This window comes from Mesoplodon densirostris, chromosome 5 (genome assembly GCF_025265405.1).
Source record: "Mesoplodon densirostris isolate mMesDen1 chromosome 5, mMesDen1 primary haplotype, whole genome shotgun sequence".
Lineage (NCBI taxonomy): Eukaryota > Metazoa > Chordata > Mammalia > Artiodactyla > Ziphiidae > Mesoplodon > Mesoplodon densirostris.
The window spans coordinates 118255719-118270970 of record NC_082665.1 but is presented as its reverse complement, the minus strand read 5'-3'; the positions used below and the strand labels follow the sequence as shown (position 1 = coordinate 118270970).

At 53.6% G+C, this 15252-nt stretch overlaps 1 protein-coding gene across 1 annotated transcript; it reads right to left on the bottom strand.

The window, feature by feature from the left end:
* Positions 1-4624: 4624 nt before the first annotated feature.
* Positions 4625-14942, bottom strand: ZDHHC19 (zinc finger DHHC-type palmitoyltransferase 19). The gene is made up of 8 exons (XM_060100147.1): positions 14803-14942; positions 14331-14452; positions 13634-13773; positions 12625-12797; positions 12124-12229; positions 5911-5996; positions 5363-5567; positions 4625-4744 (listed from the first exon to the last, which is right to left on the bottom strand). The coding sequence occupies exons 1-8, from the start codon at positions 14940-14942 to the stop codon at positions 4625-4627; spliced, it is 1092 nt and encodes a 363-aa protein (XP_059956130.1).
* Between the last annotated feature and the right edge of the window lie 310 nt (positions 14943-15252).

Below are 15252 nucleotides of genomic sequence, written 5' to 3'. Positions count from 1 at the left end.
GAATCACAGTTGAAAGTTATTACTTGAAAATTGTCAGACCGTTTACTTTGTGTTCCTGGAAGCTGTTGTCCAGGAAAGGTGGTGACGGGTCGGGAGAGAGACAGAGTGAACACAGGAAGAGCGTGGAGTGAAAGGAGGAAGAGGGGGAGGAGAGAGAGGAGATGGAGTGAAAGGTGAGAAGAGGTGAGGCAAAGACAGACACGGACAGACGGACTGGGAGGCTACAGAGAGAGGGTAGAGCTGGCAGAAGCAGCAGCAGTGGCTCTTAGCGAGGCCTGGACACAGGGTTCAGATGACCACAGCTTTGGCTTCCTTCAGCCCGGGCACTGCCCGGCCTCGAAACAGATGCAACAGGGTGCTTTCTTAAGTGGAAACCACCTCTCCCATGAAGGGGGGGAGAGCCGTTGGGTGGTTATCTTGCTGTTCCCTTGAACACACTCAGCCCACACCTCCATTCTCCGTTGGCCGGGGGACACAAACATTGCTTGACTTTCTGTAAAACACCACAAACCTCCCCTCTGAAGCAGCCCTTCCCCTTTGCTCCCTGGCCACCAGGAAACCCATACCAAACGACAGCCACTGTGACTGGCATCCCAAAGGCCCTAGCAGGTCACAGAGTCCTGACCCAGGCATCACCTGGATCCTAGTGTGGGGACAATCACTGCCATTGATTAAGCACCTACCACGTGCCCATGCTGGGGTCAAGCTCTCCACATGCGCTGCACACTGAATCCTCATAAAGGCACAATAGAGGCAATGATTCATCCCATTACACAGCAGGAGGCCAGGCCGTCGGTCTGGCTTCAGAGCCCATGCCTTAGCCACTACTCTAAGTTGAAATAAAATACAACTGCCTGTGAAGCCCAGTGTCGTGACAAAGGCTAAAGGAGTTTGGCTCTGTCACTTAGAAGCAGTGCGACCGCGATGAAGTGGCTTGTTTGCTCAGTTCGGTTTCCGCAACTCTAAGACAAGAATAACAACTTCGGGGGTTGCTGTGAGGATTAAAGGAGATCATATGAATCACTTAGCCCAAGCCCTAGCCCTGTGGGGCTCAGTAAAGTTTTGTTAGCCAGGACGGGCCTGGCACACCTTCAGCCCAGCCCCTGCCCTCCACCGCGCTCGGCCTGCAGGAACTGGAGGCGGATATGGGCGTCGCTGGAGCATCACCTGGGTGTCAGGCACGGTGCTCGGTGCCCAGGAGGGTCAGCCAGCGAGGGGCCTGTACTCCGGGAGGTATTAGGATTCTGGCCCCCCGATCCCATGCTGCAGCCACCTCCTCTGTCCTATCTGTCCCACCCTCAGCCACTGGCAGGGCCCCCTTGGGTGGGGTGGGCAAGGCAGGGCAGGGCAGGGCTGAGCACAAGGCAGCAGGGCGTCATTATCGCTCCCAGCAGAGCTGGGGTCAGGGTTAAGCCTGCCTTCTTATCAGGCCCCCAGGCCCTGTGCTAACATGTGCTGCCTGGCTCTCTGGGGGCTGGTAGGGGGGCCCTGAGGATGCTGCTCAAGGCCTTCCTCCTCTGAAATGGTCCCTGGAGCAGGAATGGGAGAGGCAGCCCGGAAACAGAGAGAGCGCGCCTGGCTTGGGCACCGTGTCACCCTAGGCAATCCCTTCCCTCTCTAGTGAAAATCTGTGAAATTGAGGGTGGAGGGGCAGCTGGATGACGTGACCCCTAAGTCCCTTCCAGCTCTAAAGAGTTAGGATACTGTAGCCACCTGTGAGCTAGCCACCATGGTCATCCTGTTTACAGACGAGGGAGCTGAGGCCAAGCAGAGGGAAGAGACTCGCTCCCATAGCATACTAGCTGGTAGCAAAGCTGAGTGACACCCAGGCCTCCCAACTCCTGGCCCAATGCTCTTCCCACCCGACACACACTCTGACCTTCCAGAAGGTCATGGAGGAAAGGTATAGAGATGACAAGGGGGTGGCTGCTTCCAGGCTCCCCCTCCTTTCTTCAGGTTCCAGAAGTGGCCTGGGGACCTCTCAGAAGGGCTCCAGACATGTGGGCACCTGGCAGCCCTGCAGGGTTTGGGGGGGGGGGTGTCACTCCTTGGCTCCTGTCCAAGGGAACACAGGGACGGCAGGGCTTCCAGGTTGTGTGTGGAGAGCTGGCCCTATTTTCAGGCCCTGATAACACCCCTCCCCTTATCAGTGGGCCAAGGACTGCGAGGGGTGTGTCTGGGCGTCAAGGGCAGGTTCGGTAGAAACGTGGAGGTAGAAAGGGAAGGTGGTGCAGCTCAACTGAGGCCTCCAGCCTGGCAGGGAAGAATCTCTGAGGGCGCCCAAGGCTTAGGGGAGACGGTGTGGGGAGTCACAGGAAAGGGTGAGCTAGGTCTGCTTACACCTTGAAGAGCAGAAGAGGCTGATCCAAGGGGCTTTCCTAAAGGAATCCTAGGAATCTCAGGCTGGGGGGTGCCCAGAGACCCAGAATCTACATCCCAGAGCAGGAGGGGACATGGCCACCTCTGAGAATCTGAGGAAGGTTACGTCCTTGCCCAGTGAGAAAATGAGGCCCAGGCTGTGGGGGGAGGTGACTCACGTGTGACTTAGGACTTGTGAGGCCCTGCCTGAGACGGAGTGAGTCCCCTGTAGAGCTAGAGACAGGGACCCGGTAGGTGCAGTCCTGATGAAGCAGCCAGGACCACAGAAGGACGGCAGCAGGTCAGGCAGGACTGGGCCACCCCAGACTCTGCGGCCTGGCCTTCGCAGCGCCCTGTGGAGCTGGGGTTCTGGGCAGGCACCATTTGGGCACCCAGCCAGTTCCATGAATATCCCTCCATCCAGGCTTTGGCCCAGGTTCCTGAATCTTCTTCCTCTCTGGCAGAGGCCCAGACCACCCTGAGGACTCCCATTTGGGAGGAGGATTGAGGGCCTCTCCTCACTGCTGAGCAGCCTGGGCTGAGCTGAACACACACAGAGAGGCCACTCACGCAGATCTGTGTATCACATACACACCTGGGGTCTGGAGCTCAGAAAGTCTCATGCCCTCATCCCCTCACCCTGTGACCTGGACCATGGACTGTGGACTTCCCAGACAGGAAAGCCTGCTTCAGCTTTACTTGTAAACGTGGGCCCTAAGGATTTTAAATGTGGCCACTGAGGCCATTTACAACAAAGCTAAAACTGGGCTGCCTTTTTCTATGGCAGTGAGTACCTTGCATCCCTCCCCAGAACCCAAGGTTAACCCTGAGAGAGCTGAGAAAAGGCTTGAACCCCAAGGGGGGCTTCAGACTGGGGAGACCCTGGGACCAAGGCAAAGGAGGCGAGAAAGAACTGGAGTCCCTGGGTTGAATGAGGCTGGCCAGGAGCCGGAGAACCAGAGCCACAGGGGTGGGCGAGGCTGGGCCTGGGGCTGCCACAGACAGGGCGGGAGGAAGAGGGATGGCAGCCTCGAAGGCGACCCAGCGTAGAGAGAACTGGAGCCCAATCCTGCATCGTAGGTCACCCACCTCCCCAGGCCGGGCCCCCAACACACAAGCATATGTGCACACACAGGCACACACCTTCACAGGCCCCCGGGGTGCTCATCCGACACTTTAGTGACGTCCTTCCCTCTCACCTTCACTGCACCCCACTTCACCTGGATACACGGGGGATAGGAATCAGTGTGGTCAGTGTCCATCTTCACCTCCTAAGGCAGCAATTTGGTAACTTCAGGGTGGTAGGATCCCATGGAGCACTTGATGGTAATTCAGATTCAGGTTCCTGTCCTCCCCCAACCCTGAGATTCTGAGTCCTCGGTGTGGGGCCCTGTTCAGGTAATTCTGACAAGGTGGTCCTTGGAGGGATGCTGAGTGGTCTGCTAGCTGTGTGGTGGAGAAAATAATCATAATCCTACTGGCTGCATTCATTGCGTGCCTAGTGTGTACCTGGTGTTTTTCACGAACCAGCTCGTTTCATCCTCTGACAGCCTTCCTGGAAGGTGCCATTATTTCCATTCCCAAGGTCACACTCTGGCCACTAGAGGAGCCACAGTTTGACTTGGTTCCCTCCATTCACAACAACCTACCCACACACACAGACTCACAGGGCCTGGGACCCACCCCAGGGACAGAACCAGCATCTGACTCCCCAGCAGGAGGAAATGGCCGGGTGAGACCCACCTGCAGGAAAGTTGCAGGGTTGGTCTGTGACGGAGAATACTTCCACTCCCCCCACCACCCGGGATGAGGCGGGGGGACCAGCCCACCCGCGAGGCTCCAGGGGGCACGACCGGACCGGGCCAGGCTTGGAGAATTCCCAGGTGGCTGGCGCCCCCTGCAGCCAGACAGGGGTACTGCAGGGCAGAGGCGGGACTTCGGGCTCACACCCCGGCATTGCTGGGTTTTCTCTTCCATCGTCTCCAGCCGTCGCTGTGGCTGTTATGGTTGCCCCATTTTAAGGATGAGAGCAAGGTTGAGTGTCTTGCCCGAGGTCGCAGAGGACTCTGGCTCCTCCCTCCCAGGGGCTTCGTCCCAGCCCTTCAGAGCCCGCCTCATCCACACTCCCTCGCATCGAGGACAGACAGTGCAGCAGGGCAGCTGTAGGAGGTAGGCAAAGGGTATTTAATGGGCTTGGGGGGGGGTGTCTCAGCACTCCCGCCAGGCGAGTGGGCAAGGGCAGGGCACAGAGGTCTCCACAAGGGGCTCAGGAGGTGAGGTTCGGCTGCGGGGGCTCCTGGCATCTCCCAGTGCGAAAGGTCAAGAGGTAGGCGGAGCCTCGTCTGGGGGCCTCCCGCAGCAGGGGCAGTACCGGGCTGGCGTGGAGCTAAACACACAGTGGGGGGGATGCGGGCTCTCTCTAAGACCCGCCCCGCAGGCCACCCACTGGGGAGCAAGAAACTGCCCAGACTGTCACTCACCAACAGGCAGAGCAAAGGGAGTGGGATGGCACCTCAGAATGTCACTGCAGGGGCTCTGGAGGGGCTGTGGGTTACCCACCCCTACATCACTCTTAATGCTCCACTTCCACGTGGTTCATAGATTGGGCTTCAGAGTAGAAGGTGCCTTTAAGTAAAGGAATTCCCCCTCTCCCGCCCCCGCCAATTATAAACCACTGGACTAGTCTCAATCCTCATAAATAGCTGAGGAAACTGAGGCCTAGAAAGGGTAAGTGACTGGCCCAAGGCCACCCAGCAAGGGAGTGGTGCAGCCTTTTCCCTTTGTGTCTCCAGGGACCCCTGGTGTATGCTAGAGGCCTGTGAATCTACTGTCAACACTCTTCAGGCCTATAATGTCCCTCTCTCGAGCTCTAAGTGCTGCAGCTTCAGGGCCAGCCCAACATTGGGGGTCTTCTCCCAACACCTGTACAATCTGCAGACGCCCCCTCCCAACACACACAGGCACACGTGCACGCTGCACACACTCACACACACCAACTCCTCACCTCCTGGAGGGCTGCAGTCTCACCACTCCCTGGGGGCCCCTTCCCTGGTTTGTCGAGACCCAGAGGTCGGGACTGGGGGCCAGACCCAGGCCCAGGGAGGTCTGGGGGACTGAGCGTGGAGGGGCACATCGGGAAGTGCGGGTTCTGCCTGGGCACCCAATCAGGCCCCACCACTCTCTGCAGCCAGACAGCTTCGGCCATGTACCTGGGGAGCAACAAGCCAGATGCAAGTGGTCGCGGCCCTCCTGGCCTGGTCCCCCTCAGCCTGGGGAGCACACAGCCTGGGCATGGCCCTGCAGGGAGCTGTCACCAATCTCATCCAGGCTGCCATGCCCCTCTAACCCCATTTCTTGGAGCAAGAACCCACAGATGCAAGGAAGGGGAAGCTCCAGAGGCTCCCACAATGCCCTGGAGAAAACTCCAAAAGAAGGAGAATAGTGAGCGTAAGGTGCTGGGAGCTATGCTAAGGGGCCAGCGGGGCGACCCAGCTTCACCCCACCCCACCCGTGCCAGGGGCCACCGCTCAGGCCTCTGCTTTGCCAACTCACTTGGGTCCCAGTGGTGCACAAATTGTTAAATACCAGTTGCTGGCACAGCCGTGGTCGAAGGGGTTGTATCTTTGCAGGTATCGGCACTGGGCGGCGGGGAGAGGTCGAGGACAGGAAGAAGAGCTCAGATTCAGCAGGACTGGGCAAGCCACCCCCACTGGCCCTCCCTGCACCGGTCAGCTCAGCCCAGGGCTGCAGCAAGACTCCAAGGACAGAGGAGCCAGGAGAGTCAGGCGCGGCGTCCCCAACCCACTTCTGAGCAGCTCTGGCACCGCACCCACCTCTCCCGCCTGCTCAGGGATCCTTCCCCATCACCGCGCATCCCCTTTCACACCATCCTCCCCCACCGGCTCATTTGGCCACACACATCCTCCTGCTACCTCCTTCCAGATCCTTTCGGATCTTCCTTTTGCTGATAAACTACTCCAAAGGCGGTTCCACCCATGTTCCCTCAAGTCCTCTACTTTCCCACATCTCATTCTTTCCTAAAATTGTGCCTTCACGGAATTTCACTATCTGGAAGGACAGTTTGTGGTGCCTAATCATATTTCCCTAAGCAAAATCACATGGCCTTGGAAATCTGGGCTGAAGCTCCTGAGCACCCAATGCTTGACCAATGTCAAGCCCAGAGGTCAAGTCCTCCCCTGGAAACTCTTGACCAGGTTTTCTCCTCCTCCCCTCCTTCTGCCCATCAGCCTCGCCCCCTCCTCCTTCCCAGCACAGGCTGAGTCTCATGGGGACCTCAAGAGCCTTAGCTACAAAGTGTTTGTCGCGTCCTAAAGTGGCCCAAGAGCACCTCTGCCCACCACCAGCTCCCCTGTGTCCCATGCCCTTAACCACTGATTTTTTTGAGTTCTCCCTACTTTAAGGTGTTTCAGGAATTGAAGGGAAACTGGCATTCTACTCTCAATTTTAATTAAATGGTTAGAAGAGTTTGATTACATTTACAATCAGAATTTTAAATCTAGAGAAATAAATTTTGATTTATTAGATGTACACGAAGAATAGAAAAATGTTGATTGCTCAGTGCTTAAAGGGATGGTAATTGTTTAATGAATTCGTAAGAACTGACTAATAAAGTAGAGCCCTTCCTCTCCCCATATGGGACCCTCAGACATGAATGGAATCCAACAGCTCGGAAGTTCCCAGACTGTCCTCTCTCACCGGCTTCAGGCCTGGTCTCCTGTTCCAGTTCTGTATCTCAAACGCCCTCATGCTCCTCAGACCAAAACCAAAGTGGGTATCTACTCGCCCCATCTCCTGCCCAATTCCCTGCTGCCTCTGCTCTCTCTCCCCTTCTTCCCCGGGGATCGGGGAGTCAGACTTTTCTCTCTTTCTCTCTTTCCTTCTCTCCCAAAGCATTATGGATTCCTTTGTTTGTAGGTTCACTCATTTGTTCATAAATATTTGGGGACCTCAACACTGTTCCAGGCATTGCTCTGGGGACTGAGGACACACCACAGACAACAAAGCCAGCCTTAACTTTCAGGGTGCTGAGGGCAGTTGGGGAGCGGTCAGGGCAGCACAGAGAGGGGATCAGTGAGAAGAGCAGGCAGCCCGGCCAACACTCCAAGGTGCAGGCAGGGGAGCAGCAGCCCAGGGCAGCAGAGAGAGCTGGACCCTGAGAGGCTGGGGAAGGGCCACGGCAGGTACATTCTGTTTCAGATGCTGCTCTGTGCAGCCTGGAAAGATTAGTCTGAGGATTGCCCGCTGGCTTTGGCCACTTGGAGAGTGCAGCATCAGTATGACAGTGAGGACAGAGGCTGGGCTGAAGTGGGCTGAGGAAGGTGAAGAACGACGCTAGTGAGCACAGCCAATGCTTTCAGGAAATCTGGTTGTGCTGGAGGGGAGAGTACAACAGAGGAAGCCTGCGATGTTAAGGGATGTTTGCTTTGTTTTTAAGATGTGAGAGACAAGAACATGTGTACTGATGATGGGAAGGAATGGCAATAATGATGACCTATGGGGCACTTACTCATACCAGCCACTGTTCTATGTATTTCACACACATTAACCCATGCTGTCCCCTTCTATGGATGGGGAAACTGAGGCACCAGATGGCTAAGTAACACAGCCAAGATCTCCCTGCTGGTGTGTTGTGGAGCTGTGATTTGAATTTATGTGGTCTGGCTCCAGAGCCCTTGTGATCTAAGCAAGTGGTCCAGCAGAAGTTGTGGTCAAGGGGTGGAGGTAAGAAGGGAATAAAGTTGAGGTGTGTGAAGAATGCCTGAAATGGGTTCTGGTAATGGGAAAGAGCCCTGCCTGGTGAATCACAGAGTGCAGACCACATTTAGGTTTCTTAAGGCTGGAGATCCTGGATTGGGACAGCCCCATCTGAGCAGGGGAGGGAGGGCAGGCCTGTGGCCTGACCTGGGCTAGAAGAACCACAGGATGTGGGAAGGGAGAATGCTGCCCAGGAGAGGCTGAAATGAGGGACTGAGGCTGGAGAGAGAAGACATGCAGACCACAGGGAGCTGATGAGTCAGGGCTGCACAGAGGAGTCACAGGTGGGCTGGGAACCAAATATGGGTGGGGTGGAGTAATTAAGTGGTGACTGGAAGGATGGGAAATGGTGGGCAAAGAGGGTTCCTCTGTTCTTTCAGCTGTCTCAAGGTCTCCAGCCCCTCCCTCATTGATGTGACCTACGACAGTCTTCCTAAAACAGCCTTTAGTCAAGTCACTGCCATGTGGAAGGAATCCCATGGCAAGGGTGTTCACGTTTACCACTCCTAATCAACACAGTACTGAAAGTCCAAGACAATGCAATAAGAAAAGAAAAGGAAATAAAGCCATACATGTTGGAAAGGAAGAAATGAAACTGTCCTTTTCACAGATGACATGATTTTCTATGTAGAATCAACAAAAAAACTATTAGAACTAATAAGTGAGCCTAGAAAAATTGCAAGATTCAAGACTAATATACAAAAATCCATTGTATTTTCTTATAATAATAAACAAATGGAAATGAAATTTTAAAAAATTATAATAGCACACAAAATTGAAATACTTAGAAAAAAATCTCACACAATGTAGTCAAGATCTACATGATGAAAACTGTAAGACACTAATGAAAGAAATCAAAGAAGCCCTAAATAAATGGAGAGTTATACTACTTTCATGGGTTCAAAAACTCAATATTGTTAAAATGTCCATTTTCAAAATTGTTCTATAGGTTCAACACAATCCAAATGAAAATCTCAGCAAACATTTTTTGCAGAAATTGACAAGCCTCTTCTAAAATTTATATGGAAAATCACGGTAACTAGAATAGCTGACAGAGCTTTGAAAAAGAACAAAGTTGAAGAACTCACATTGTATGATTTCAAGACAATATAAAGCTACTAAGCAAGATAGTATGGTACTGGTAAAAGGACAGAGAGTCCAGAAATACACCTACACCTCTATATTCAGTTGATTTTTGACAAATGTTCAAAGGTAACTCAATGGAAGGATAGTCTTTTCAAAAAATGGTGAACAACCCATAAGCAAAAACAAAACAAAACAAAAAAACCCATAAGCAAAAAAAAATCTTGACCCATACCTTGCATCATATACAAAATTTAACCCCAAATGAATCATAGTCCTAAATATAAAACCTAAAACTATAAAACTTCTAAAAGAAGGGCTTCCTTGGTGGCGCAGTGGTTGAGAGTCCGCCTGCCAATGCAGGGGACGCGGGTTTGTGCCCTGGTCCAGGAAGATCCCACATGCCGTGGAGCAGCTGGGCCCGTGAGCCATGGCCACTGAGCCTGCGCATCCAGAGCCTGTGCTCCGCAACGGGAGAGACCACAACAGTCAGAGGCCCGTGTACCGCAAAAAAAAAAAAAAAAGTAAAACTTCTAAAAGAAAACGTATGAGAAAAATCTTTGTGACCTTGGGTTAAGGAAAGATTTCTTAATTACACACCAAAAGCACAATCCATAAAAGAAAAAACTGATAGAGGGACTTCCCTGGTGGTCCAGTGGCTAAGACTCTGTGCTCCCAATGCAGGAGGCCCAGGTTCAATCCCTGGTCAGGGAACTAGATCACACATGCCGCAACTAAGAGTTCGCATGGTGCAACTAAAGATCCCACGTGCCACAACTAAAAGATCCCATGTGCTGCAACTAAGATCTGGCAAAGCCAAATAAATGAATAAATAAAAATAATAATAAAAGGAAAATGTACTTAAAAAAGAAAAGAAAAAACTGATAACGTACTTCAAAATTTAAAATTTCTGATCTTTGGAAGACACTGTTGAGAAAAATGAGACGACAAACCACAGACACGGAGAAAATATTTGCAAAACACATGTCTGAATCCTGAATAAATAAAGATTTCTTAAAACTCAATATTAAGAAAACTACCCAACTTTTTTAATGGGCAAAAGACTGGAACAGATATTTAATCAAAGATATACTGATGGCAAATAAGAACATGAAAAGATGTTTAAAATCACTAGTCATTAGGAAAATGCAAATTAAAACCACAATGAAATGTCACTACACATTTATTAGACTGTCTAAATTTTTTTTAAAAACTGACAAAGCCAAATGTTAATGATGCAGAGCAACTGGAATTCTCATATATTCCTTATGGGAATGCAAAATGGTACAGCCATTTTGGAAGACAATTTGACAGTTTCTTATAAAGTTAAACATACAGTTACCATATGACCCAGCAATGCCAGCCTTAAGTATACACCCCCCAAAAAATGAAAACTTGTGTTCACATGCCTATACACCAATGTTTATAGTGGCTACATTTATAATCACCACAAATTGTAAACAACCCAAATATCCTTCAATTGGTGAATGGGTAAACAAGCTATGGCACAGCTATATGATGGAATACCACACAGCAATAAAAAGGAGGAAACTCCTGATGTGGGTAACAACATGGATGAATCTCAAATGCATTATGCTAAGTGAAAGAAACCAGACTCAAAAAGCGATGATTACGTTTATGTGAGATTCTGAAAAAGGAAAAACTATTGGGATAGTAAACAAATCAGTGGGGACTTCCCTGGTGGCGCAGTGGTTTAAAATCCGCCTGCCAATGTGGAGGACACGGGTTCAAGCCCTGGTCCGGGAGGATCCCACATGCCTCGGAGCAACTAAGCCCGTGCACCACAACTACTGAGCCTGCGCTCTAGAGCCCGCGAGCCACAACTACTGAGCCCGTGTGCCACAACTACTGAAGCCTGCGTGCCCTAGAGCCCGTGCTCCACAACAAGAGAAGCCACCGCAATGAGAAGCCTGCGCACCGCAACGAAGAGTAGTCCCCGCTCCCCACAACTAGAGAAAGTCCGCGCACAGCAACAATGACCCAACGCAGCCAAAAATAAATAAATTTAAAAAAAAATCAGTGGTTGCCGGGGGCTGCAGATAGGGAAAGAAACTGACTCAAAAGGCCATGAGGGAATTTGGGGGCGGGGGCGGGTTGGGGTTGATGGAACTGTTCTAAATCTTGGTCATGGCGGTGGTTACAGGACTTATGAGTTGGTCAAAACTCACACAACTGTGCACTTAAAAGGGTGAGTTTTACTGTATGTAAAGAAAAAATCCTATCAAGGCTCCCGGGTTTCCACTGCACCAAGATTAAATTATCCACCTGACTTCTTTGCCTTTTAAATCTGGCCAATCCCAGGCAGACCACTTGCCCATGCCACAGCTGCTCCAATTAGAACTGTTTCCTCATTATCCTATCAACATTCCACAGGCTTTCAGGCTTCCCAGCTTTTTTGCAAGCTTTGCCCATCACTGCAATGCCCTTCCCTCGATTTATGCCCGTCCGAAACCACTAAGTGGCACGTCCTACGCTACACTGAAGTCCTCACTGAACTCTCAATGCTCTCTCTGAGTCTGTGCTACACAACGTAGGCAGGCCCCTCTCCCAGAGAGTTCGCGGGTGTCTGGCGAGGGTTACCCTGATTTCAGGTTCCAGGAGGCAGCCTTACCTCTCCGCTCATAGCTCAAAATAATGCGCACGCGCCTAGCACACAGTAGCGCACCTTCGACGCAGCGCACCCAGAAAGGAGACTGACCACCGAGCTCCAGGAGGACGTGAGATCTGAGCTGAATTTGGGTCTGGAAGGGCTAATGAGGCACCTTCGAGAGAAGTCAAGCCATCAAGGACCAGGGCGTTGCAGAAAGCGGAAAGTGCGGAAGTCCGGGAGGGGCAAGGCGACCCCCCACAGCCCGATATAGTGGCGCCCCGCTCGGCCCCACGTACCTTGCCCTCGTAGGAGCGCTCGGCCGCGCTCACCGACATGGCCTGCATCAGCAGCAGCAGGAAGAGTGGCACCAGGAAGCCGGCGGCGGGTACAGCCACCACGATGCTGCGCGCCGGCTAAGGAACAGCGCCTCCCGGCCAGTCCTCCTGGGCCCCGCCCTTCACCGACCCCGACCCCAAACAGCCCCGCCCACCCTCGCTCTGTGCTCTATCCCAGTGTAAACCTCACCTCACCCTGCTGTCCAGGCCCCCGTGCCACCTCTAGCACTTCCCCTCCTTGACCCTGCTAGATGCCCACCCCTTCGCAGGTCCTCCTATCCCCACCCATCTGCCCGACCCTACCCTCCGTCACCTAGTCCCACAATGGTCCTCCCGAGCGGCTTCGCGGAAAACCCCGCCCACCATTACCTCTGCACCGCCCCCCCCACCCGTGACCCCCCTCCTCCGCTGTCCCCGCCCTCCCCACAGCTCCCCTCGTGGGTCCCGCAGCCCAGCAGATACGCAATAGCCTTGTCCATGGAGGAGGGCAGGTGGGACGTGCGCACCAGGAAGATCAGACAGGTGACCAGCATGGCACCTGAGTAGAGGCATAGTGACAGGACGAGCAGCATAAAGAAGCGAAAGTTGCGGTGACCGATGCAGTTATTGACCCACTTGCAGTGGTGATCAAAGTCCTAGGCGAGAGGGAGGGGGGACCTCGAGGACCCAACCTCTGACCCAGGCTCCATCACCCCCAAATCTGAGGCCTTACCCCCACCTTCTAAGCCACCTGCCCTTGGCCTCATGCACTGGCTCCCATTCCTAGGGAGACACTGAGCCACAAAGTCCCTAACACTGCTGGCATTTCTGTGGTTAGAGCACCATACGGCTTTGTGGCTCACATAGTTTCATGTCAAGAGGACTTTAGAGCCGGGGCCTGCTGGTCTTCTCTGGGACACATCCTGGTGTAACTTCAGGCAGGACATAGAATATCTCTGGGCCTCTGTTTTCTTATCCACTGGATGAGCCTAATAATAACACCCTTGCCCAGCCAGTCTCCCAGGGTTGTAAGGACCAGTTAAGACAGCACACTGGTAAACTGTTGCAGGCTGTGCACTTAGAGCCCAGGAGACCAGGAGACCCTCTGGCCTGGACAGCCAGAAGAGGACAGGCGAAGTTCCCCTGGCCAGGCCTGCAACCTGCCTGAAGGCCTCGGGCTTCTAGTGTCAGTGAGCCCTCGAGGGATCAGGGGTATCTTTCCTTCCCCTGGCCTGACCAGGCCCAGCATAGATGTGGATGCCCCTCTGCATGACAGCACCACTGCAAGAAAGGGCCAGCCTCCCAGGAAAAGTGCAGGCACAGCGGCAGTGACTTGTATGAGTGACCAAGAGTGACTGGGAATTACTGCCACCCTTGGTCTTTAGCAGTCCTGGAAGTAGTTTCACACCGACCACAGGCCCCCGTGTGAGTGGGCCTCCTGGTCCCAGGCAGGTGCTGGGAGGGTAGGTGGGCAGGTGAGAGGGGCACTTACCTCCACACAGATGTTGCACCAGGGGCAGTGGTAGGTCCGGGGCGGGCGGTGGAAGCAGCACTTACGGCACCACTGCAGGCGGAAGGCCCTGTGGTTCACCCGTACCACGTGCACCATCCTGGGGCCCTGTTCATTGGAGCCTGGCATGGGAAAAGGATTGAGCGGCAGCAAGAGGCTCTTGCATCAGTCTGCTGCAGCAGAAGGGTGTGGGCACACAGCCCCACAGCATCACTGGGCTGCAGGAAGGGTGGGGACCACGTGGGCAGGGGAATCCTTAGTCCCCACTGAGCAAGCTGGCCAAGCTTAGAGAGGCTGGCAGTCAAAGGGAAGGTGGGTTTCCAGCCCGAGGAGTTCTTTGAGAGCTCAGGCCTTTACCACTGTGAGCGATGCTTTAAGGAATCTGTGTGGTAGGAAGGAGGAAGAGAAAACTGAGTGGTTGTGAAGAGCTGGCTTCTCTGCCCAGCCTGCCCTAGCCCTCCCCTCCAAGGCTACTGGAAAACCTCCAAAATTCTGTTTTTCCACACCTCCGTGGCTCGAGAAATGAAGTGCCAGATGCAGGGCTTGAGCACGTGAGGACATGGGGTGAAGGGGTCCTGAGGCCCCAGGCAGGGAGATGGAAGGAGCACTTCAGGAGTCATCCCAGCAGGCAGGAGCCCTTCGGGTGCTGCTTCCTTCTCCCAGGTGGCCAATGTCTCACCTTGATGCAAGATGCCAGGGTCTGAGAAGTTGAGTGAAACGAGACTGAAGAAGGTGAGGATAAAGAGGAGGCCTGTGATGATGGGAAAGGCCCATTCCCCGTTCTGGGCCAGCCACCTGCAACTGAGACCACAGCAGGAGTCAGCCCTGATCTGGGGTGGCCTGAAGCTCCCCCCAGGACCCAGTCCACCGGGTCAGGACCCACAGACCATAAATCCTGGTCTAAATATCCAGGCTAGTGACAGATCCATAGAAACTCCACCAAAGGTCATTGAGTATTACCAGCCACCCGCAACTCCCAGGTGCACCAAGCACTCTATACTTCTGTGCCTTTGCACGTTCTGTTCCCTCTGCCTAGAACCTCTTCCTTTCCCTGACCCCTCTTCTGTACTCTCCCTGCCTCCGTACTATCGTTATGTGTTTTCCCTTCTGTTGCTCTGTAAGAAACCTGTCAGCTTGTGTGGGAGACTTACGGAAATGCGAAGAAGAGGCCACTGAAAACCACCAGCAGCACCACGTTGAAGGCGGCAAATAGGCTCGGGAGGATCCAGGGGAGTGGGGCCTGAGGCGGGCTATGGGGCTCCTTCAAGAGTGGCATGGCTGGACCTCCCATGGCCCCAGGGGAGATTAGGGCCCCCAGGCTCCCTCCCCACTGCTATAGCTCCAGGAGCCCCATGGCCACAGCAGCTTCAGAAGCCACAGCCCAGGGTGGAAGGAAAGAACTCCCAGTGTGACATCACAGAGGCTGAGGAGAATGGGGGCTAGGGGCTCTTCAGCAGCACTGTCTGCCGCCTGCGACCGTCACTTCCAACAGCAAACCATACCCCTACTTGTGCTGAGGACTGAGAGGTCCTGCCCCTGCGAGGTTCGAGACTACATGAGATTAGAGCAACACGTGGGGAGAAGCTGATTGATGCTACTCA

Bases quoted from the DNA above. Each gene is read 5' to 3' on its own strand.
- ZDHHC19 (XM_060100147.1), bottom strand. From the start codon at position 14,942: ATGGGAGGTCCAGCCATGCCACTCTTGAAGGAGCCCCATAGCCCGCCT. The intron at 13,774-14,330 runs GTGAGACATTGG...TTCCCATGCCAG, and splicing joins CCCTGGCATCTTGCATCAAG to GCTCCAATGAACAGGGCCCC. The intron at 4,745-5,362 runs GTGAGGAGTTGG...CTGTGTGTTTAG, and splicing joins AGACTGCAGCCCTCCAGGAG to CTCCACGCCAGCCCGGTACT.